Source organism: Serinus canaria, chromosome 12 (genome assembly GCF_022539315.1).
Source record: "Serinus canaria isolate serCan28SL12 chromosome 12, serCan2020, whole genome shotgun sequence".
Lineage (NCBI taxonomy): Eukaryota > Metazoa > Chordata > Aves > Passeriformes > Fringillidae > Serinus > Serinus canaria.
In genome coordinates this window covers 10,091,111-10,114,334 of record NC_066326.1, presented here as the reverse complement: position 1 = coordinate 10,114,334, position 23,224 = coordinate 10,091,111, and the positions used below count along the sequence as shown (strand labels likewise).

The window sequence follows — 23,224 nt, the reverse complement described above, 5'->3', positions numbered from 1 at the left end:
ATTGTGATGCCCAGGATGTAGCCCCTTCCTTTTGAGGAGCCAGTACTCAAAGTACAGTGACATTTATCAGCCAAGATGTTGGCAAACACGGGCTGGATGCCCTCAGATCTGCTGGTTTTGGAAAAGACATGAAGCACTTCATCCGTGACCTGTTGGGGTAGAAGAATCCACGCAGTCCGGTGCTGAGAGCAGGGCAGTAATGAAGCCCATCAGCTCCTGAGGGCCAGGCTTTTCATGAGGAATGCTTTCTCTAGTCCTTCTTGGCTTTATACAGTTTCCTGAGAATCTCTGATATATGCAAGAGGTTTTGGAGGGGAAAGGAGTGGGCTTAGCACACCCGGAGTTAACTCTGTCCCTGCAGGAGAGATTCGTGTCCCGGTGGCTCTGCTGGCTGGATCCAGCCTCTCCTGGCCCCACATTCCTCTGGCATCTCAGCCTGGCTGTTCCTCTCTGGCAGCACCATGCACCTGCATTTTGTCCCCACACACAAAACTCCAATGTGCTGCAGTAAGAACTCCACAAAAACAGCACCAGGAGAGCTTTGCCTGTGTTGGAGCAGGGTTGTGAGGTCCAAGGCTGGGAGATGAGTGCTGGTGCAGTGGTCATGGCTCTCCTGAGGGTGTTGGGATTTTTTTATGCTCTGGGTTTATTTCTTGGTCCTTGGTTCCTGCTAGCATATGAACAGAGAGCAAGACAAACCCTCCTTCTTAATTCCAGTGCAAACACAGCTGTCATTCCCAGGACTCTATATCAGAAGCCAAGGAACTACAAAGGCATTAGGCACTTAACTCCCAGTACTGCCCCTTGGAGCTGAGTACCCAAAGAAGAGCTTAGCTCCCCAAATACCTCTGAGGGGCCAAGGGGGGGTGTTTCACTCTGAGCCTTTGAGGCACAGCTGGGCAAAAGCCCAAAACTTTCCGTGTTCAAAGGCAGTTAAGGACTACTAGCAGTCAGCCAAGGGGAAAACATCTCAGAGCAGCTCTGGTGGCCAGAAAGTCCTGGGTTTAACACCATTGTGCCTTGGTCCTGCCTGCATGGCACATGGTTTTGTTTCTGTTGCAGTTTAATGAGCTGGGCAGCAGAGGTGATGCTTCATTCATTGTGCTGAAGGGAGAGCATGATGCTCTGAGGGACACCCAGTGTGTCCTTCATGGGGACAGGGAAGGGAAGAGGAGCCAGAGGACACAGTGTGAGACATGGCTCTGTGTGCCTTGGATCCTGTACACAAATGACACCAACACTGCCTCTGCCAGGCTCGTGCTCTCAGGAGCTGGGCTGTGCTGGCTGCTCAGCACGGGGCCTGCAGCAGCAGCAGCAGCAGACAGGCACTGGCACCTCTGCAGTGTCTGCAGGAGGCAGCAGAGCTGGTTCCAGCAGCCAGCAGTGCCAGTTCCCCTCTGCAGGGAGCTGAGCAAGCCCAGGACACCCAATAGCCAGAGGAACCTGCAGTGGCTGACATCCTGAACTGTCACCCCACCACTTGACAGCCACAAATCTCTGCTCCCCTCTTGGTGGGCTGAATCTGTCAGAGATCAGCAGTGCCCTGAGTGAGTTTTCAGTCTGAGCCCCGCAGACAGGACAGTGATTGCAAAAAGCAAACACACACACACTGCCCTGTGCACACACTCCCCTACCACTGTCAAATGGATCTCTGAATCAGCCCCACACATTGCTGTGACTCACCCTGGGCAGCTGCCTAAAGGAAGGGTTTTCAGTCTGAAAAGCTGATGAAAGGCTGTGTGAGGGCACCACATGGGATCAGGGCCACAGTCCTGACACTGGAGCTCCATCCTGGACCTGGTGACATGCCAGTTCTGGATGTGGGGACAGCTTTATGCTGGCTTCTGCTGGACAGGGAGAGGGCAAGTGAGAGGGAAGCTGAGCTCTCTTCCAGCATTTCTTTTGAATGCTATTGAGCAAGTTTCATTTTTTCCCAGACCATTTGCAGCAGCCCTTAATGGGATGTCTGGGGTCTGTAGGCTTTTTGAAGGTCCCTGCATTGTAACCTTTTCCGCCTCCCACCTTTGAAAGTCTCAGAGGCAAAGATCTGCCTCAGGTTTGTTTCTGAACTTGGTGATCCTTGCCTCAGAGATCCTTGCACAAGTCCACTCCCTTTAGCTTGCTGGCACTAAACACATTTAGCTTCAGGGCATGGAGTTGTCCAGCCTTGAACCAGCCAGTGGGGAATTCCTGCAGCCTCCTGTTGGAGGAGCAGGCTGCCTGCTCTGCCAGCTCCTGTTTTCCCACAGTGCCCCTGAGCTCTCAATATTTGGATGATCTTTGACTAAATAAATAGTTGTAAATTTATGTGCAGGCAGAGTGATGGGAATTTGGCTGGGAAGGGCTTGGAGTTGGCCTTTCCTGGGAGAAGAAAGCAGGGTTTCTCCTCTCTGGATAGGGCTGTAGCAGCTCCAGTACCCTTGGGTTCTATAGCTACATCCTCAGCTGAGGTGGCTCGTCACTGTCTGCCAGTACACGAAAGCCTGACCACATGAGCCACATCCTCTGGCAGCTCTGCTGAGAGGAGAATCACCCTTGGGTGTTGAATAGGGTTGAGAACCTGGTTTTGAGGGTGTGAGTGTGTGTGGATTCCATGTCTGCTGATTTTTCTGTCCCACTTGAACATGGTGTCCTATGCCACCTCAGGTCCTTCCCTGTGCTGTGATGAGAGAGCTTCCTGACCTACAGCAGGGCTCCCCAAGCACCAGCCATCCCCAGCCCTGTCAGCAGCTCTGGCCTGGCTCTTTGGGGTCCTGCTTGCCTCTCTGTTGGCATGTCCCACCTCCCCTTCACCTTACCAGTGATCCCTGATACTCTGGAGAAGGGAATGGCAGAGGTGTTCAGTGCTCCCAGCAGTGCTGCAGCCCTGGTCACTGAACCCTCGGGTGGTGTCACACTGTGAAGCTGTTTTGGCAGCTGTGAGATGCTGCAAACCACAGTGCCCCAGGCTTGTGTGTGGTGGTGTGAGTCTGTTACAGGGCTGTGTACACAAACCAGGCTGAGCACAGGAGTGAGACCTGCTGTGCTGAGGAAGCACCTGATTCTGGTGAGACCCAGCTTTTGCACAATTGGACTTGATTTTCATAGACTCCCTCAGAGCAGCATCCTACTGGACTTGAAGCTGTTTTCTCCCCACAGAATGTCTCTGAAGGTGTTGCTGCCTCTGCAGTGGCTGGAGTGACAGATGAGGAAGCCTCTAGCCTGGCCATGGCAGATGGGCAGGTGCTGGCATCTCTACCCATGGTACTCATGCAAGGAGAGGTGCCATTAAAGTTTTGGATCTTCCCAGCAGAGCACAGGGCCTGTAGGTCCCTTCCCATCAGCTTGTCACCTGAGGTACAGAGGGATGCTGAGGCCATGAGTCCTGGCCTCCAGTTACAACATGCTCACAGCTTTTCCTTCTCCATGTAAATGCCACTTGATTTATAGCCCTCCATCTCCTGGCTGCTTTCCCAGCTCTTCCAGGGAGGGAGCAGCAGCAGGTTGGAGCCATCCCTTGCAGTGCTCTCTCTCCCTGTGAGCTTGCAGCCTCACTGCTCATGTGGAACCCAACCCAAGCCTGCTCTCTGGCCAGATGTTGCTTCACTGACCTGGCAGGAAGATGGGTAATATTGACATGAAGTTCAAAGGTGATGTTTGTTCATAGCGGCCGAGTGTGGGTGTCCCTGGGGCTGCCTTGCCTGTTCTGGAGGGCTTTCTTCAAAGCAGGGACCTGAGAAATCAGCACAAACTAGCTGGAGGTGAGAAGCTCCTCAGCAGCTCCCCATCCCATTTGTGCTGTGTTGCCCTGCAGACTGGGGCTCTGCCTGCCACGGGAGCCTCTGCACAGGCAGATTTCCCCATGGCAGGAGAAGGCAGCGAGTTCAGTCCTGCACATATCTACAGAGCCAGGCCCTTCCTTTTGGCAAGGGTGCAGGGGTAGCATATTTACAGCTGGGTCTCTTCCAATTTACTCCTGGCAGTATCAGGGAGATTGATTTCCCTTTAGCTTAATAGGATCAGCAGACACAGGCACTGTGAGACCCAGACAAGGCTGAATTGATGCTGGTGGAGTTTTGCTTCAGTAGCCCACAGCTGCTGCTGGGTGGTGTAGACACAAGCCTCCAAGTTCCCTTCTTCCTGAGGTCCCCATCACAGCTTGCTCACTCCCTGTGAAAAGGAAAGGGATGTCTCCAGAGCCAGCAGCCACTCTCAGGAAGAGTTAAATCCAGAGCCACTCAGAAAAGCAGCCAGCAGTGATCTGTTGTGCCCCAGAGCTGTGGTGGCACTGGTGTTTGTGTCCTCTGCTGAACATGCTGGCTGGGGAGACAGGGCTCTTTGGGGGCCTCAGGGGGTGGTCATTACTAAATGCAGCAGAAGGAGGCACGAGGGGCTGTGTGGTGGGATTGTGTGTGCTGGAGATGGTTCTCAGAGATGGTTCTCCCAAGTCTCCAGCAGGCTGTAATTCACTCCTCTCCTCCTCTGTGAGCTCATGCATCTCTTTAACTCTTTGTGAAGACTCTTGTTGTGTATCTTGAGACAGCTAATGACCTGTGTCATTTAGAAAGGCAGGACACAGCCCTCAGCTGGCTCTGCTGGGAGCAGAGGGATGAGAGCCATGAAGCAAAGCCAGGGAGGGATGGCTGCATGCAAGGTGCTGCCCTGGGAAGCGTTTGCTGAGTGGGCGTTTTTTCTCAGATCAGCTTTTTGAGGCTTTCATCAATTCCAGATGCACAGAGCTGAGAAGATGGCTTGAGACATGTTCAGCAGGCAAGCTGAGCCATCTGACATTGTTGTACCTGTGCAGGTGGCCTGTGTGCAGAGGGCACAAACAGCATCTGCCCAGACCAGAGCTGAGTCAGGCAGGTTTTGAGCAAGCCCAGCCTGGTTCCCTGCACGCTGGCCTGCCGTGGCCCCAGCAGCTGAGCAGGAGGCAGAGGCTGCTGCAGATGGTCCCTTGGCTTGGCAGCTCATGGTGCTGTGTGAGCAGCTGTGGGCTGCCCCAGCCTGCCCAGAGAAGGGGACCTGCAGGGGTAGGGACACCACACCAGTAGGGTTTTAGGGAGAGGTGGATCTCTGGTTTTCCCTTGCCCAGGGAAAATCCACCCCTGCCTATCCTGACAAAGGGCTGTTTGCTGGTGCAAGCCCTTCTTCTGCAGTTCCTTCGGGCAGCAGGCTGCAGAGGAGGAGTTTATTGACAAGGAATGGAAATGCTGGCAGTTCAGGCTTGAATTATAAATGCAAGCAGCCAACTGAGGCCAGGAGAATGACAGGCGTAATGGGGAAGAGAAATTGCTCTTGGAAAGCTTCTAGCTTGGCTTATGGGAGGAATTAACCATTTGGAAACAGAAGATTGCATGGTGCTTACACACAAATACTTTATTTGCTCACAGAGGCTGTGTTCCTGCTGTATATTGTTAATTTTCTGTTTCCTATAAAGATCTTAATTGCAGTCCTTGTGACAGTAGAGACCTAGGGACCCTGCCCCAGCAAAATGCATCCCTCCAGCTAAAATGCCTGTGATCTTTCTATAAAACCTTCCTGGCATCTGCCTCAGGCTGGTGCCAGGTGAGCAGAGCCTCCTGCTGCTGAGGAGGCATGAAGGTTTAGGAAGAACCCCTGCACTGAATGGGGCAGAGTGTCCAGACCAGCTGCCATTGGCTCTGTTCCTAATATGATCCCCACAGACGATGCTGGGGCATTTGGCATGCTCCTTGAAGCAGCTGGATTCCTTCTTTCCCTTTCTGCATGATTTATTGTGAGCTAACCCTATAACTGTCACCATTTTCCATCACTTGATTTGAGTTTCCCTGGCTGATCCTTGACTCAACTTGACTAAATGGGAATAAGAGGGCCTTTCTTGAAAACAGAGCCTGAGCCATCCCCACCTCTGGGGAGGAATGAGCCACACAGCCAAGGCCCAGCTGTGCCAGCCCCTGAGCCTGGGTATGGCTGGTGGCACTGTGATAGTCCAAGAGGTGTCATCAGTGAGAAATGAAGAAAAATTATCTTTAGAAACATAAAGGCAAAGTAAGCTGTGCAAGAAAGTGGGAGCCAAAAGAGGAAAGAGCTTTCATGAAGCTTTATAGAAAAAAAGGAGGCTCTTCAAATAATTTTAATATCTTCCTAATGGCATTGGCAATAACTTCTTCCTAAGTAAACTTTCCAGGATCTTGAGCATCAAGAGCAATGCACAAGTGGTTTTAAAGCATGTCCAGAAGCCAGATCTCTGAATCACAGTCACTTCTGGAATGAGTGGCAGCCAGTCCCTGCCCTGGCTTGGGTACAGCCAGCACTCCCTTAACAGTAGGCATCTGGCTAAAGCGTGGACAGACCAGGGATTTCAGATTTCAGAGGTCTCTTCCAGGCAGTTAAAAGCTGAGAAGCATCCAGTTAGGGGAAAAAAAAAAATAAAAGGAAAGGCAAAAAAGTAAAGTTAGAAAGATAATTATTTTCCTGCCCAGTGTGTGTGACATGCAGTAGAAATCTAAACTAGTGCAGGATGTTCTGACCCCATCTCACATCAGGAGTTTAATGTTCTTTTTGTAGCAGCTTAAAAAAACATCCATCAGATGACACCCCCTCAAACCCCAGAGCCACCTCTGTGGCTGCTGCCTGAGCTTTGTGTACAGCAGATGGAAGGCAGAGAGACAGAGCTGGCTGCAAACCCCTCAGTGCTGGATGGTGCCTCAGCCTGGCTTAGCTGCAGAGTGCTGAGTGTGCACGGCAGATGTGAAGCTCTCTGGGCTGGGTTTGTCAGCCAGGCACGAGGAGCAAAACATACACAATCCATTGTCTCTTTTGCCCCTCCAAAGGGCACTCACTGATGGGGGCTGCATGCAGGGTCATGCTGGCTTTGCTCATCTGGGAGTTCTTGCATGCTTTGAGCAGTGAAGAGTCAGCTCCAAGCTTTCCAGTTTCTGCTAAACCTGTAAGAGCATTAATAGAAATGGACAGAGGAGTGTCAGCAGTGCTTGCTGTGTTTCTTTGGAGCACTTTCAGCAGAGATCTCTCTTTTTTTAGTGGTTTGGAGCAAAACCCAAGTAGCTCTGAACACTGGAGCGCTGCCTCGCTCCCTCCCATCCCACATCCCACGTGGTGCTGTGGGACACGCAGGCTGTGGTGTGGCAGGGGCTGATCTCACCCAGCAACCCAGAGTCCTGTTTCCAGCCATGAACTGTGCCAAAGGCACAGCAGATCCTGGAGAGTGGGAATGGAGAAATTGCCCCTTGGAGAGGCAGTTTCTGGATCCTCTCAGTGGAGGAAGGAGTGGTGATGTGGAATAAGGTTTAGTTAACATGTTTCTGTAGTGATGGCAGTGCCAGCCCCATGTGTGACCTGTCAGAAGGCTCTCTGCAGGTGTGACTCCTGGCAAGGAGCTTGGCTGGGACGTGTTCAAGCTAAAAGAGAAGATCCTGACCTTTGGTGGCAGCGGGGACAGCTGTGAGGAGCCCATGGCTGGGAGGGGTCAGGTCAGCTGCAGCCCCCTCTCAGGAGGTGTCTGCGCCCTTCTTGGCACTGGGACACTGCCTGCCCCACAAAGGTTGCCACAGCACTTGAGAGGCTGGGCTGAGACATTTTCTGATGAAAGTCAATGTGTCTGTCTTGAACTGGATCCAGATGGAGAAACCTGGAGTCTGGTGGCACTTGGTGCCAATGGCACCTTATGCTGCTGGCCCCTGCCCCGTGTTTGCTGTCTGTGGATTTATTACATCTGGCATGAGTCACTGAGTGTGGAAGTGGTTGTGGGTAGGTGACAGTCATGAGCATGGGTCACTGCAACCCCAGACTGAGGAAGCAGGGAGCATCCATCTGCCTCTTTGCAGGATGGAAACCATGTGAGTTTTTTGTTTAATTTAATGTGCCCGGGGCTTCTGTGCTGTCCCTTTGCCTGTCAGCCCTCAGATTTCTGTGTGAGAGTCTGTGCTGTGAGTAATCTGCACTGTGTGGCTGGGACAAGTGCCCCAATATCAGACAGAGAAGTGATGCAGCTCTGCTGCCTCTCCATCCCCCGCTGCAGCATGCCAGAGGCATTCCAGTCCCATGAGCCCTATTTACAGGGATGCTGCCTGCAGATGACTGTGCACAGATATCAGGGATCTTGGGCACAAGTGGAGGCAGGTGTGCTTGGATTTTTGGTCCCACCTCAGTTCCCTGAGGCTGTGTGTTTCCATGCTCAGACATTCACCACAACCACTGCTGCTTCTGGCAGGCCTGGCTGTTGTGTCTGGCTGGAATGAGAGCAGGACATGCACTCACCCCTCTGCATGGCTCTTCCAGCCATCACTTTCCAGAGAGAATAGCTCAGAACCTTCTTCCACACCCTCATTAACACTTTGGAAGGCAGCACACCCCTTGTCCCTCTCTTGCCCGTGGGCTGCTGCCTTCCAGCCAGCAGCCACATCCCTGGAGGAGTGAATGACTTTTCCTGCTAAAGGCAGTGCAGTCCATTGAGTTATCCATGTCAAACGGTGACTCACTGTCCCCTCTTTGGAGAGTGTTTCTTGGCTGGGGGAAGGCTGTTGTCAGTGCCAGGGAGCCTGGCTGCCATTACCACCCAGTTGTGCCACACAGCCCTGGCACTCTGAAGAAGCTGCAGTGGGGGGATTAGGGGGGGGATTGCTGAAAACAAGGGTGTTCTTTTTAGGGGGTGACACCTCCTTCCCAAAGGAAGCAATCTTGGACATCTTGCCTATGTACACCTGGTTATGGTGAGGTCCAGGGATCCCCAATGCCTTCACATCTGTGTGTGTAGGAACTGTGTGGTTTGGGGTGGAAAATGCTGCAGAAGGATTTGTCCCAGGGGATGGTAGCTGTGGAGCTTATACATTTGGTGGAAGGAGTTTGGAAAATGCTCCTTTCCCTCTTGGCTAAGAGGTTTGTACTGCTGTGGCTCCTCAGAAGTGCCTGTGCCACCTCAGTTCAGTGCCTGTGGAGCCTCCTCTGAGGGCTGTGGCTGGGAAGGGGGCACTGGGGTGCTTCAGCAGCAGAGACGTGGGATGAAAATGAGTCCTGGGGATGGGGTGCCCCATCACCCTTCCGGAGCCATCTGTGACTGCTTGGAGTTTGCCTTAAGTAGCTTCCCAGGAAAACAAGAGAGTCATTTCTGCAAAAAGAGGAGATTTCTGGGGAGGAAGGTGTGTGTGCTAGAGACTGGTAGGATCCCTCCACTGGCTCCACAGGAATGTGTTGTATTATAGCCAGGTACTGGAGAAGAGGAAGACGATGGATCATGGTGCAGCCTTCATCCCTCTGCTGCACCCTACCCCTTCATCTTGCCCTGCAAGGGTACTTTATCACTGTGGCTGAAACATCACTTCTGTGTGAGCCCAGTGCCTGTGGAGATGCCAACCCCCCTCTCCCATATGCAAACACGAGCGGGTTCACCCAGCCTGGCTGATGGGAGAGCAGATTTGTCATCCCCTGCTGCAGCTCAGTGCATGTGGGCTGTTCTCTGTGCAAACCTCTCATGCACAGGTCCTGTCTTGCCTTGCTCAGGTTGGCCCTGAGCTGCTTTCCTTGTGGTTTTTCCCTTAGTGTTGTGGGTAACCTCCTCCCAGTGTATCTCTATTTCCAAGTGCTGGGTGTGAGGGGAGGTGGGGGGGTTTAATTACTTGGTTTGGCTGTTTCAAGAGGACTAGGGGGGATGGGAGAAAATGTGCAGCTCTGGGAAAAAAAAAAAAAACCGAGCTAAGCTTTCAAGCACCCCTGTGTTGCTGGGACTCAGTTCTGTCTGATCCAGCCAAGTTCAAGTCACTTGGTTTCATTTCTGCTAAATTAGATATCATTAAGTCAGGAGCCACCAAATGGAGCCCCTTTGCCACGAGGATAACCAGGCTGACAACACCCAGGCACTGGCTATGCTTCAAAATAGAATGGTATGGCCCAAAACCAAGCTACTTGAGGCAATTTCTGAGCCTGAGAGTTAGGGTGCAGTGCTGGTGAAGGACACTTACCCAGTGCTTTCAGAAGAACACTTGAGCTTCCTGATGCCATGCCAGTGCCTGGGGTTGTGGCTTAACTGGTGACATGGAGGAGTGAACCATGAGATGCCTTTGCAGGGCACAGAGATGTGCCTGCCTGCTGATCTGCTCAGGGAGGCAGAATCACAGAGGTCCTGCCCTTCTGATACACTACATTAGCCTGGCTGCCTTATCTGGGAAGGACCTGCTCCAGGACCCCTGCAGGGGTGCAGCCATCCTGGCCCTTGGCTCTGCTTTCATGTCTGAAAATGCTCTGGAGGAGCGAGCGTGGGGAAGGTTCTGCTGCTCCCCAGCATGCTCCAGATTGTCAGTCTGCTGTAGGGAACAGGAGGGGAGCTGGCAGGGGAAGGTCTGATGGAGAATTATTCCTGTTCCCTAGCAAGTGAGCTGAGACAGACATCTCCAGCAGACTCCCCGCCGCCTGTACCTCAGCAGAGAGACATGCAGAGCAGCCAGCCCTTCCCAGGGCTTGGCCCACAGAGCCAAGGGCAGGAATAGCTTACAGAGCTGTCAGGAATAGCTTGGGTTATACATTGCTGGCTTGTTCATCAGTGAGGGAAACACTGGAGGAGGCCAGTGCTGGTCTGCCTGTGCCCACACTGCACGGGGCTGTGTTAGGGGCTGTTACCTGTGTCAGTGCTGAGCCTCTGCAAGGGGACAGTGTCATGAGGCAGAGCAGGCTGAACGAGGCACAGCTGGGGAGAAAAGCACCATGGGAAGAGAAGCAATGGTGGGAAAGGACACAAAGGCATTTCCTGAGCTACAGAGGATGTTGGTCTGGAACAAGAAATGCATGTTTGTATTGTAAATATCAGAGTTGCAGAGTTTGCGAGTTGCTGCCAGCTCCCCTCCATCACTCCTGCTCACCACTCCCTGGCACAGCCCCAGGTGGAACAAAAGAGGTCAAGTACAGCATTTGCTCCACAGGGATCTTTCACTGCCACCTGGAAGCTGTGCAAGGTGTGGGCTGTTGTGGGTTGATATCTGAGCTCTCCTCTTCTTGGGGACTTGTGCTGTGCCTGGGAGAAACCCAGGGAAAAGACAGAAATCACCTCTTCTGGTTGTTCTCCAAAGGGCTGGTTGCTTTTTGCTGTTGCTTGTGCTTGTCTGAATATTGCTGTGACATGCTCTCTCTCCCCAAAATCCTTTCTTGTGCATGTGCTCTTCTGCCAGTTACCTGCCAGAATGGGGCATGGATGCTGCCCAGTCCCTCTGAGTGTTCTGGGTGCAGACACCTGGATGAGCCCAGCCACTTAGACCTGCTTACACTTGCAGCTCCCCAGCAGAGGTGGTTGTGTCTGAATTCACAAAGATGAAGGGTGCATTTAAGCAAATCAATCGTGGCTCTATTAGATTTCTTTCCCTAAGCTTTGTAATTAAGCCTCTGTTGTCTATATCCTTGATTTTCTAGATGCAGTAAAAATGAGCAATCTCAAGAATCTAAGGAGATTTGATTGCCTCTTTGAAGCCAAAAATTTTTTGCTTTTGGAGCCAAAAAATTCCCATTCCCAAATCAAAACCTTTCAGTAAGAATTGAAATAGGAATAATTCCCAAAGGTCCTCCCTTAGCTCTGTGAACGCCAGAATTGCCACACAGTTCTTCACAGCCAGGATTATGATGTGAGAAAGCAAACAGTCACTAATTTGGTCATCTTGTCCATCAAAGAGAGGTCACTGCCTTCTACAACATTAGGGCAGTAACTGAGTCTGGAGTTCTCTGTGGGATTCTGGTGTTGGAGTCTCATATCGCTGTAGTTTTGAAAAATATCTGTCTTTTTAAAAAATCCAAAACAACAAACAAAAATCAGCCTTTGTGTTTAGGCAGAAATAAAGGAGATGCATTCTCCACCAATAGGAGCCCAAACATAAAAGCCAGAGCTTCCTAGAAATAAACTTATTTCTGGAGACAACACTGTTGACCCTATAGCTCTGATCCTTCCAGGCAGGGCTCTCACGTGCACCACTGAACACTGCCCAGGGGTTCAGCTGGTGCTTCCATGTGGGATTTCTTGGCCTCCATGTCCTGGACCATCCTCATGCAGTCTGTGTGTCTGGCTGCATGTCTCAGTCTTTGCTATCAAACCAGGAGGGAAAACTGAGCTGCAATAACTGTCTGGATCCATCACTGCTGCTGCCAAACTTTATTTTCTTTTTCTCTCTCTATTTTTTTTTTTTGTCCTGATTGGATGTTAAAATCAAAAATTGGACAGATTTAGCAGCCAGTAGCTGCAGCTAGGGTTTGGCTTTGCACAGTCACAGTATCCTCTCAGAATTTCTATGGCAAGATCCTTCTGGGTGCATTATTTCAGTAGTGAGGAGCCTGTCTTTGTGGTCAGGTGAGTGAGCCGTCACTGCTGAGGCTGAAGCACTCAGACATTGCCCTGGCAGGTCCTGGAGAGGACTCAGCAAGTTCTGGAGAAGCTCATTGCTGTGCCCAGAAAGAGATCCAGGTCCTAATTTCTAGCTCTTCCAGTGATGACTTAAACCAAGTGCTAATCTCTGTACACTGTAGAGCTCTGGGAATTGTTAACCCCTCTGGTAGTACAGTTATTTGTTTCCCTCTGTACACTCTTCCTTCTCCCATGAATGCAGTTCAGTTGCTCACATGCCATGTGTGCCAAGCAGACAGCTCCTGTCACCAGTCCTTTTTCCTTTGTTCAAGTCAGAATCCATCGGAAATATCACCTTCAGTTTCAGAACTTCTTCTTTGGTGTGGGAGAGAGCATTCCCTTCCAAGAGGGAATTCAGTTCTCCCCTGAGAACTGACTCTTCCTACAGAACAAAGAAGCACCTCTCCCACTGCCCTGCTGGCATTTGCAGGCTGTAATTTACACTGATCATTTCAGGCACCTCAATTATTTTTTTGTCTTTTTTTAGGTTTTGCACAGACACAACAGGAAGCAAGGCTGGGGCTGTGAGACAGCAGCAGGGAGGCAGTGCTGGGGTCAGGATTAGCTCCTCAGGGTCCCTGGGGTGCCTGGGGTGCAAGTACATGTGCTGTCTCTTCACTTCCCTGGTCTGGAGGCCACTGATCTTCTACAGGTGTTAGCCTTCTCCAGTGTTTCATATTGGAGACCACATGTGGAGATTTTGGCTTCTTGTGGCCTCAGGGTCCAGCCTGGAAAATATCTGAAAACTTCATCCTCAAGTCCAAAATGAGTTGGGATTTCTCCTGTTGCATCCCAGCCACCCACTCCCACTGATCTGGGGCTTCCAAACCTCTTCCAGTCTGGCATCTGGGCAAGTGGGAGTGATGATGTCCTGCATGTGGACCCCCTGCCATCCTCTCTGCTGGCCTGTTCCCAGGAGTGATGGCATCCCAGCTCTGCTCATGCACACATCCAGCCCTTGCAGCTCCCACAGCTCAGCCAGTCCTAGGGTCATCTGCTCACCTGGCAGCCCTTCTCAGCACCTCTGGACCTGCCTTGGTCCACGAGAGCAAAGCTGTCAGTGCTGCAGGTGAGGGTCATCAATGCTATGGATAATAGCAAATGGATAATGCTGGTTTTTGCTGTGATGGCAAAAATCTCACCTGATTTGTTTCAGGGCTTCACTTGCCTGTTTTTATGGCAGTCACACTGGCAGCTGATGGCCCAGAACTAATGCATCTGGGACCTCCTGCCACTTCCAGCAGCAAAGTAGCAGCAACTGCTGAATTCCAGCATTGTGAAATTAAATCCTATTAAATTTCCACTCCCCTCATCCAGGATGAACTTCAGTTTCCCTGTTGGTGTTTGTCTTTCCCTGCCACGGTAGCCTTTCTCAAGGCTTTGTGCATCATCAGTATCTTTCTGTTTTTATGTCAACTCTTTCAAAATGTATTAATCCCAAAGCTAATCTGGGAGGTATTTTTCTAGAAATCTGCCTTCTGCTCAGTATTTCTCATTTAAGTGCCACCTGCTTTCTTGTTGCTCGTGACCTTTACAGTTCACCTTCTAAACTTCATCTTCACTGAAGAGGATGAAATCCTTGTTTCCTGTGGAGTGTTGTCTCTCATGCACTGTGTTGTATCTGGGTGAAGATCTACCACATAGGCTTGATCTACAGAAACAGCTTATTTTATTTACAGACAAGTTTGCATGGGTATGAGCTGTGTCTGGTTAGTACCATGTTGATTTTCATTCTAAGTTATTTATTATCCAGTTGCACCCACATGTTTTAATTGCTTTCTTTTCTTCAGACTGTTTTCTAAAGCCTGGGTAATGCTGATGTCAGCCTAGCAGGCTTGTTGCTGCCTGAATCTTGTCTCCAAGCCAAACTCTTCAATTCACATACTGGATTTGCTCTTGTGGTTGCAGAGAACCTCCCTCCCCTTTTTAAGGATCTGTGCAGCCAAAACAGCATATTCTTTCACTTCTGCTTCCAGAAGTCTGGAATAGGCATGATCCAGTCTTTCCCTCACCTCACACATGTCTGGCTGTCTTTGCAATCAGCTAGTACACCTAAATATTCACAGCTTTAAAATCTATTCCCTTTTCCAAGCTGGCAAGACATTGAAGCCCCAGATCCTGCTGTGGTGTTCGTGTCACACTGCAAGAGAGTAGCTTCAGCTGTGGTGGGACAGCACTGAAATCTGGGGTACAGGAGGAAAGAAAGGAAAAAAGTGTGGTATCTTTTTAAGCTCCAAAAGAAAGTCTGAAAGCCCTTGTAGCACAGGAGACTCAAAAATGTGCCTGAGCTTCCCTTCAGGCTCATCTCACTCGGTGATTTCTGGTCAGTGTCTCTGCCTTAGCATAGAGGTTTTGGTCTCCTGCTCCACATCACTCCTATTTCCTTGCCTCATCATTTGAAGATTTAAAGGACAAATGTGATACTTCCTTCTGCCTGTGTCAGTGAAAACCACTTCAGATTTGGATCACAGACATGCACTGTGTTGATACTTCTCACCCAAATAGTGATCCTGCAGTTGCCAAGGGTTGGTGTTTTTTCCCCTTTAGAAAGATGATATGCCTTGGCTAAGTGAAGTCCTTGCTTTCAGATGAAATTGTGGCAATGCTAAATTTCCAAGGATTACCACTGCATGTGGTGGAATCTGGGAACCTCAGTAACAAGCTGTAAAGTCAGGAGAAAATCCAAGATGCGAAGATCTTGGCAGCTCCTCCACAATGGAATATCCTGCTGTACTCAGGGCCATGGTGCCAAAATGCAACACAAACCATTAACTCACTCACATGATACTCCCTTCTCAACAGTCTCATTTATTTCAGGATTCCTTGGCCTTCCCAAACTTTTTGGGAGTCCCAGGGGCATTCCAGAGATTGGTAAACCATTGGTACAGGGAATGGGATGCCTGACTCGCTCTCAGCATGAATGAGTAGAATAGGAGGGATGTGTAAATTCCAGACAGCATCTGGGAACAGGGAGGGCTGGGACAGGAGTGTGTGAGCAGTGATGCTGCAGGTGCTGGGGCTGTGAGCAGGGGGTGGCCACAGCTTGGGGTCATGGGGCAGGGCTGTGTTAGGTGTCAAAGGCTGATCTTAGGGGGGGTGAACTCCATTAAGTCACTGTCTCTAGCCTGCTGCTGGCTCAAGTGGGTTGCAGCAGCCCTAGCCTGCCTACCACTGTGATCCCAGGTGTTTTGGGGTTGCTTTGGGCACAGGCAGCCTGGACTTGTCTCTCTTCACACACCTGCCTCTGCTCTGACCCAGCCTTATGGAGAAAGAACTCTCCACCCCAGTCTTTCCCTCACCTCCAGACACAGCAGATGCTGCCCTCCTCATGGTGCCTCATGGATCCGTGCAGGGCCACAGCTGCACCTGCCCCAGGGCTTAACCCTGGCTCCAGAGCCACCATCATGGCCCAGCCAGGATCCCACTGCTTTTCTCCTCGGGATGCCGGGTGTAGTGCGAGCAGACAGTTTCTGAGCGGGGAGACTTCCTGCAGTGGAGCCCTGTAAAAACCCAAAACCTGCTGCCAGGCCAGGCCTTGCTCTGGAGGGTTTGGCAGTGCCTGGGCAGGGATGGTGTCACCACTTTGGAGCTCACAGCCTCAGGATGCAGCCAGTGTGTGCCGGTGTCTTCCCCTGCCAGCTCAGCACTCCCAGCCTCCTCCAGCTGCACGGGAGCAGCCTGGCATTTTTTCCATTTTTTTTTTATCTCTTCCTCTTTTTTTCTGGAACACAGCAAGAGCATAGCAGGGATCCCAGGGGGTTTGCTGCTATCCAGAGAAGACTCCTTGTTCTCTGCCAGATCTTGCTCTAGGGAAGGGCTGGAGGAAATCCATTCTGCAACGTTTCTGCTGGGGCTGTTGGCAAGAGCCCTGCGAAGTGCAGCAGCCACTGGCCAGGCTGGTCCCTCTGAAAAATAGAGGACTGAATAGGTCAGAGCATGGCTGTGACCTGCCTGACCTCTGCCCCCTCTCTTTGCTGCAGATTTGCCTTTTGTTGAGCCCAAAGAGCCTCCTACCAAGCCAGCACTCCTCCAGGGTTGTGATCCGATGCCGCAACAGGCACTGAAGCCTTTCCCTGGGATGTTTCCACGCTGCCCTGTGCAGCACCAGCACGAGCTATTTGCATTTCTAACAGCCTTAAGTCAGCCTGAACCACCCGGGGTTTGCTTCTATCCCCATGAGAAAGGCTCTGGTTGATGCACGTGTTAATCTCAAAAACAAACCGCCTCCGCATTGTTTTTACTAAATATAGGAGCAGTGTCTGCTGCAAGGCACTGCCAGCAGCCCTCAGCAGGGTCACAGTCCTACATCCAACAGGAGTTTATCAGCCCCAGCCAAAGAGGAAAGGGGCTCAAGTTCAGTGCTCTCTGTTTGCAGAGAGCTGCAGTGAGTCGAGTTTTCAAGGTCCATCTCCTTCTCTGTCATTTGCAGAGGGCTGAGCCTGGAAATGTGAACCGGGGTTCCTCTGGGATGAGCATCTCAGCCCAGCACTGTATGTTGGATTTTCTGCTTATCTCCCACTGGTACAGATGCTATTTCACCCTCCTGTGTTGTAACTGATACAGAGGATTGAGGAAGAAACTGTACCTTCTTCTGTTGAGTCACATCTTGGTCAATCCAGCACTGCAGGAAGTGTCATTTCCCACCAACGCGCAAGCGTACAGGCACTGCTGATGAAATTTAGTGAGGTCAGGCTGTCATTTCCTCCTAATTACAGCTCCAGGAATGAATAATGTTTAGCTGAGACCCTGGTGACTCTGTGCTTTGGTGCAGTTTCCATTCGAGCAAAATGCAAGCATGTCGAAATGAAAACAGGGTCTGGATTTTTCCTTCTGGTTATTTTGGTTGTACAGATGCCATCTGGGACTCGGATAACAAATGTGGGGTTGTTGGGTGACGGTCAGTGAGTGAAAAGATCCGGAGCCCCAAACTGCCATGCAAAAAGCTTCTGTTAGAAACCTTCACGTTGCCAGAAATGTCTTGTGGCAGATGCTTTTTCCAGGAACTTGGAGGACTGGAAGAGCCTCCAAGGCCACAGTCTCCTGAACAATGTGTCCTATCTTCCTCTTCAGAGAAAACATAATTCTCCATTTTTAAACTCATGGTGTGATTCCTTCTGTGAAAGCCAACTCCAGGGCTGCACAACCCCCATGGTTACAAACCTTGTCATGTGGAAACTGTCGTGGCATCCTCTGCCAATGGAGAGAGTCAGAGCCAAGCAGCAGAGGGTGGGTGAGGGGTGGCAGAGCTGCTTGGAAGTGTTGCTGCGAGAGCCTGTGCCCCTACCATGGCTGGCTCCATGTGTTGGGTTTGGGATATCCAGGCCATGTGGTTCTTCCCCCACTCTGCTTGAAACGGGTCCCTGAGGGGACCTCAGAGGCTGAGCTGAAGCAGATGCTTCCTTGCCTGGAAGGTGGTTGCATCCCTAAATAATTTATGAGCACAAGAACTTGAGCAGCTGTCACTGATTGGGTTTCTGGTGCTGCACTTATGGCTGGCCACGTCCAGCCTTGGGTTTGGTGCTGCTGCAAATGGACCTCCAAAATGAAACATCTGATCTGCAGGGCAGGGAGGGGGCAAGGAGTGCCTGGGTGGCTGTCTGCAGCTTCAAACACCAGAGGAGATGCTGCTGGTATAGAAGGGATGGAAAAAAATAGCAAATAAGAACTTCAATAGATTTATTGGTCAGACAAAGCACCTGGCCAAGTTGTGTGCTCCTGTCCGTGTCTCTTAGCCTGGAAATGCAAGCTCTGAGCCTGTGGGGGCTCAGCACAGAGCAGCCAGTGTTGGATCTGCCTTTCATCTCTTCCAAGCACAGAGGCTGTCTCACCCTCACAGGGCTGTGGCAATGCTGGCAGGGTCCTGTCTCCTCTGGGTCATTCCCTCAAGCATACAGCCTGGACAAAGTGGCATTTCCCAAAAGTATATGGATCAAACTTTTCCTAGTTGCTCTTGAAATTGTAATTGTTCCCTGTATTTATGGAGTTTTATTTGATAAAAAATAGGTCTGGACCTTTTGAATCCTAACTGCAGATTTTGTTACAAAGTAAGGGGGAGGGAAGAGCATTGCTTGAGCATCACTTCCAGAGCAAAATGGGTTTGTCTCTTCTTGGGAGAGGTTGTTTTATCCCAACGTGGGCATCTCAAGAGAAGGCGAGGGAAGCAGACCCTTCCAACCCCTCTGATTTTCCTCTCTCCTTTTTCAGCCTCTGAAGATCTGAGATCCACCTGGCAAGGCAAGGCTGGTCGCAGCCCACTCCAGGCCCTGTATGAGAGTGACCAGGTAAGGGGACAGGGACAGAGAAGTGCTGGGGTGAAGATCAATTGGGACACTGAGTGCTGACCCTTTCTTCTACTCCTCTGGTGTGTGGGGCACTGTGCCAGGTCCAGCCACCCCCAGAGTCCTTGCAGCTGAACCTCTGGCTGTGTCTAAAAGACAAGACCACACTGCTTGGGGGTGTAGCTTGATAATCACTGCTTATGGCCCTTACTGGTACTTGAGTAAATATTTTAATTACCTGTGGGATGAGCCATAGCTGGGAAAACCAGGGAGACTTTGCCATCTGAACATTTCAAAGCCAACTCTGTGCCATCATAGCTGGGCAAGAGCTTCATTGCTGCCCTTCCTGAGCTAATAATTGACAGATGTTTCTTTGTTAGCTGCTATATATACATGAACACACATAGGTGTGTGCACATATATTTGTTTACATAGATATAGCTGAACTCAGCCATGGGGGATTTATAATCCTGGAACATCTCAGGCCTCTCCATCACTCTGAGCTGTGCCAGCTATACCTGCTGAGAAATGAGCAGCCAGGCACAGCCTGGGCAAGTGATCATGCCCCTCCAGGGGGGCTTAGTGGGTCCCTCCCTGTGCAAGAATCAGGAAGGTGTCCTGCTTGCCCCTCACAGTGGGGCTGGTGGTCAGAGCTGTAAAAAGTCTTTGTTTCTTTCTGCTGCATTTTCCCCTGGGCAGGCAGTTTTCCCCTAATTCAGCCCCACTTCCCTTTGCAGAGGGATCTTCACCCACAACTTCCCTGCAGGAAACCCTGTGGGGAAACCACCCTCCAACGGGTGCCATGCCATGTGTCCCAGCCACCAAACGTGCCCTGCATCCCCCAGTGTCCATGGGGCTGCCATCCCTGCTGCCTCCCCAGTGCCCCATGCAGCCAGAGTCAGCTCTTCCCATGGGGGTTGCTTTGTGTTCAGCTTGATGCTCTTATGTCTGTAAGCAGCCAAAGTACATTTGCTCTCTGAAAAATTACAAATATGGACTCCCTTGGCCATGATGCCAGCAAAGCCTGGCGCTGCTGGAATGTCGTGGTGCTATTTCCTTAAAAGTGATACTTAATTTCCCTGGCTTTTAAAGAGAGGGAAATGAAGGGAGCAATTTTGCTCTGAAATAACTGCAAGACATGCATTTATTCCAGTGGGCGGCTGCTGAAAAGTAGTCACATTTATTTGTTGCCATGCCTGCAGACAGTGTCTGTCTGTCTGTCTCTCTGGTCCAATAATTTTGAATTATGCAAGTGCAGGGAAAAACACCTGAAAAATCACATTATTAAAATGCCTCTTTTTCTAAGTCCTTGCAAAAAAGGTTTTCCAATTCTAAAAGCTGATGGGGAAGCTCCAAACAAGAGAAATTTCTGCTGAAAGGTTTGGCTGTGTTGCAAGGCAGCATGAAAATGCTTCTTCAGCTGTGGTTATCACCTCCCTAGGTGCTGTATTTTCTTTGTAGCCTAGTAGCCAGCAATGTCAGAGTCATACTTTGCTGGCAGTTAGCGTATGTTTACCTGAATTTCCTTCATTTTGGCATTTTCTCTTATCATGTCCCTGTTGGAAGGAGTAGGGGTGGGATGCTTTTTCCTGTCCCTGTCTCACGTTACTGTCCATACAGGTTCCTGGAGAAAGTGGTCACTAAGGTGACCTGGAGGAGGTTATTTCCTTGGTGGAAATAAGATCCAAAGGAGTCTGAGTGTGGTTCATCCCTTGCAGAAGGAGGTGTTTGCCCAGATGTTAGTGTCTCTCTGAAGATGACAGGTCTGCTGGATCACCCACAGGATGGACAGTTTGTCTTAGTATCCTGACTCCTGGCAGGAGCTTTATAAGCCCTTACAGCTGTCCCTCCAAACACCCCATTAGTCTCCAGGAGCAGTGAGGGAGCACCTGAAGCCTGGACAAGGGTGTCCTTCAGGATAGCTGGCAGTGGCAGCTCTCAGCAGCCATGCAGGCAGCAGGGCCTGCCCTTGCCCTTCATCTGGAGCTTACCACGGCTGTGCAACTGCAGAGCTGCTTGCTGTGGCAGCCTCTGACACTGCCAGGGCTGTCTTTACAATCCCAAAGTGGGAGCCACTCTGATGCTGGGAGGTGGTGGACACTGCAAGGCATGAAAGCCACAGCCCTGCAGGGTCAGGGCCACCCCAGCTTAGCGGGTGCTTGGGGCTGCTGTTCCCAGACGAGGCTGTTGGATGTTCCTGGCAATGAGGAACACGAAATTTCCCAACCCTTGTGAGCAAAACAGGGACAGAGTGGGCAGGAGCAGGAGGGGACCTTCCCCTTCTGACTTCCTGGAAATGGTTTCCTTCCCCAGATGTTCTAATGACATTTTGGGATTTCTGACAAAAACCATGACAGGAGAGGTCACGTCCCCAGATATGTAAGGGAGTTTCAGCTGGGTCAGGGGTTAAGGGACTCTGGGCTTCTGGTGAGGCAGTGCAGCAGCTGCCAGCTCTTGATGTGAGGGTCAGAAGGGTTAAAGGACCATGTGTTGGTCCCTTGTCTCTGCGGCCAAAAGAAACTGTGACCAGAGCTGAGGCGTTGGACTGGGCTGTGTGGAAGAAGTCCCTCAGGAGAAGGAACCCAAAGCCCTCAGGAGGGGTCCCAGCACTACCTACTCAGCCCCTTGCTCTTCTCCATCCTACCTGCCACCCCACCTCATCTCCAGCTCCCCTCCTGCTCACCAGGATTTGATCATCAGCGTTAGAGACCATTTCCATTTGCCTTTCCTTGGCAGGACACCCAGGCCATTTCCATCCAACATGGCCAAATGTTCTGCCATGTTTCTGCCCTTGGCTGGGTGTTCACAGCAAACACGCATGAGTGGGTGTCAGTGTGAGGCAGCAATGCCCCATTGTAGCAGGAGGTGTGCAGGGCCCTGTGCCAGCAAACAGGCTGTGCTTTCTGTCCCTGGAGCCGTGCATCCCCTCAGGCTGGAGTGAGGGAGAGCGCGTTAGCCCAGTGTGTGTGTGTGTGTGTGTCTGCTTTTTAAAAAATGCTCTCTTATTGACCCTCTCTGCACCACCCCTTCTTCCCTCACCCCCTTCGATTTTTCTCCTCATCCAGCTCCTCATCACATTTTGTCCTTTCTTTTGATGCCAGCCTGTCCACCAAATCAAGATGTGTTCAAAGCGAGTGCTGCCTCCAAAATCCCACATGGGTGACCCCAGCGAAGGGGAGGCAGTGGGGACAACTGTGGGCCAAGTGTTGCGTGTAGGCCGCAATCAGTTTGGGCAAGCCGGTGACCATCTCTGTTGGGTTTTTTCTCCCCAGTTTGAGCAGTCATCCCTGCAGGCAGTTCACCAGCAGAGACGGGAGATGTTGAGCAACATCTGCAGCCGTTACACCCGCAAGCGGCGTCTCCTGCGGCCGGACGACTTGCGGCACTTGGTGGTGGACGACACCCACGGGCTGCTCTACTGCTACGTGCCCAAAGTGGCCTGCACTAACTGGAAGCGGGTGATGATGGTCCTGACGGGGCAAGGCAAGTACCGGGACCCCCTGGAGATCCCCGCCCACGAGGCCCACGTGCCCTCCAACCTGCGCACGCTGTCCGAGTACAGCGTTCCCGAGATCAACGCCCGCCTGCGCACCTACCTCAAGTTCATCTTTGTGCGGGAGCCCTTGGAGCGCCTGGTCTCGGCCTACCGCAACAAGTTCACCCTCAGCTACAACACGGCCTTCCACAAGCGCTACGGCACCAAGATCGTGCGGCGGCACCGGCGGCAGCCCAGCCAGCGCGCCCTGGAGCGCGGCGACGACGTGCGCTTCGAGGAGTTCGTCTACTACCTGCTGGACCCGCGCACGCAGCAGGAGGAGCCCTTCAACGAGCACTGGGAGCGGGTGCACTCGCTCTGCCACCCCTGCATCATCCACTACGACGTGGTGGGCAAGTACGAGACCTTGGCCGAAGACGCCAACTACATCCTGCAGCTGGTGGGGGCCGACACCAGCGTCAAGTTCCCGGCTTCGTCCAAGACCACCAGGACGACGGACGACATGACGGCCCAGTTCTTCCAGGACATTAGCCCCTTCTACCAAAGGAGACTCTTTAATTTATACAAAATGGACTACTTGCTATTCAATTACTCCATCCCCTCGTACCTCCGCATCCGGTGAGGCGGGGGCTGCGGGGGAGCAGGTGAGGGAGAGCTGGATAACTCTCACCTTGCCATGATTCTTCTCCTCCTGCCTTGAGCTCATCTCTTGGTTGACTTCTTCCCTGTGCCCTTTTGTTAGGGTCTGCTCCACCTCCTGATGCCTTGTTCATGCATGCTCTGGAGGAAGAACACTTCTCAATACACTGGGGCTGGAGCTTTTCCTTCCCTTTCCCTCCCAGCCTTCAATATCTACAGGGAATGGTGGTGGGACCGGACACTTCTTGCCTTGGTTGGGGACTTTCTTGTAACTAAAAGACTCCTCTGTAGATCCAAATCTTGGGAAGGCTCCTTTTTCGGGCAGGATCCCTTCAGGTCTTTCTCCTCCTTACTGGGCTGTTTGGGGGCAGACCATGGAGTCTCAGGGGTCAGAGTGGAGTGTATCAGAGACTTGCATAGAACCAGAAATAAAGCAATAATTTAATGTAACTTTTTCCT

General features: G+C 51.4%; 1 protein-coding gene across 1 annotated transcript in view; it reads left to right on the top strand.

Annotated features, from left to right (window-relative positions):
- CHST13 (carbohydrate sulfotransferase 13) overlaps window positions 1-23,215 on the top strand; it is a 28,224-nt gene extending 5,009 nt beyond the window's left edge. Inside the window, exons 2-3 of the mRNA XM_030227968.2 lie at window positions 18,557-18,633; window positions 21,903-23,215. Coding sequence (XP_030083828.1) covers window positions 18,557-18,633; window positions 21,903-22,748 — 923 coding nt within the window. The 3' untranslated portion in view covers window positions 22,749-23,215. The remainder of the gene's footprint in view (window positions 1-18,556; window positions 18,634-21,902) is intronic.
- The last annotated feature ends 9 nt before the right edge of the window (window positions 23,216-23,224 follow it).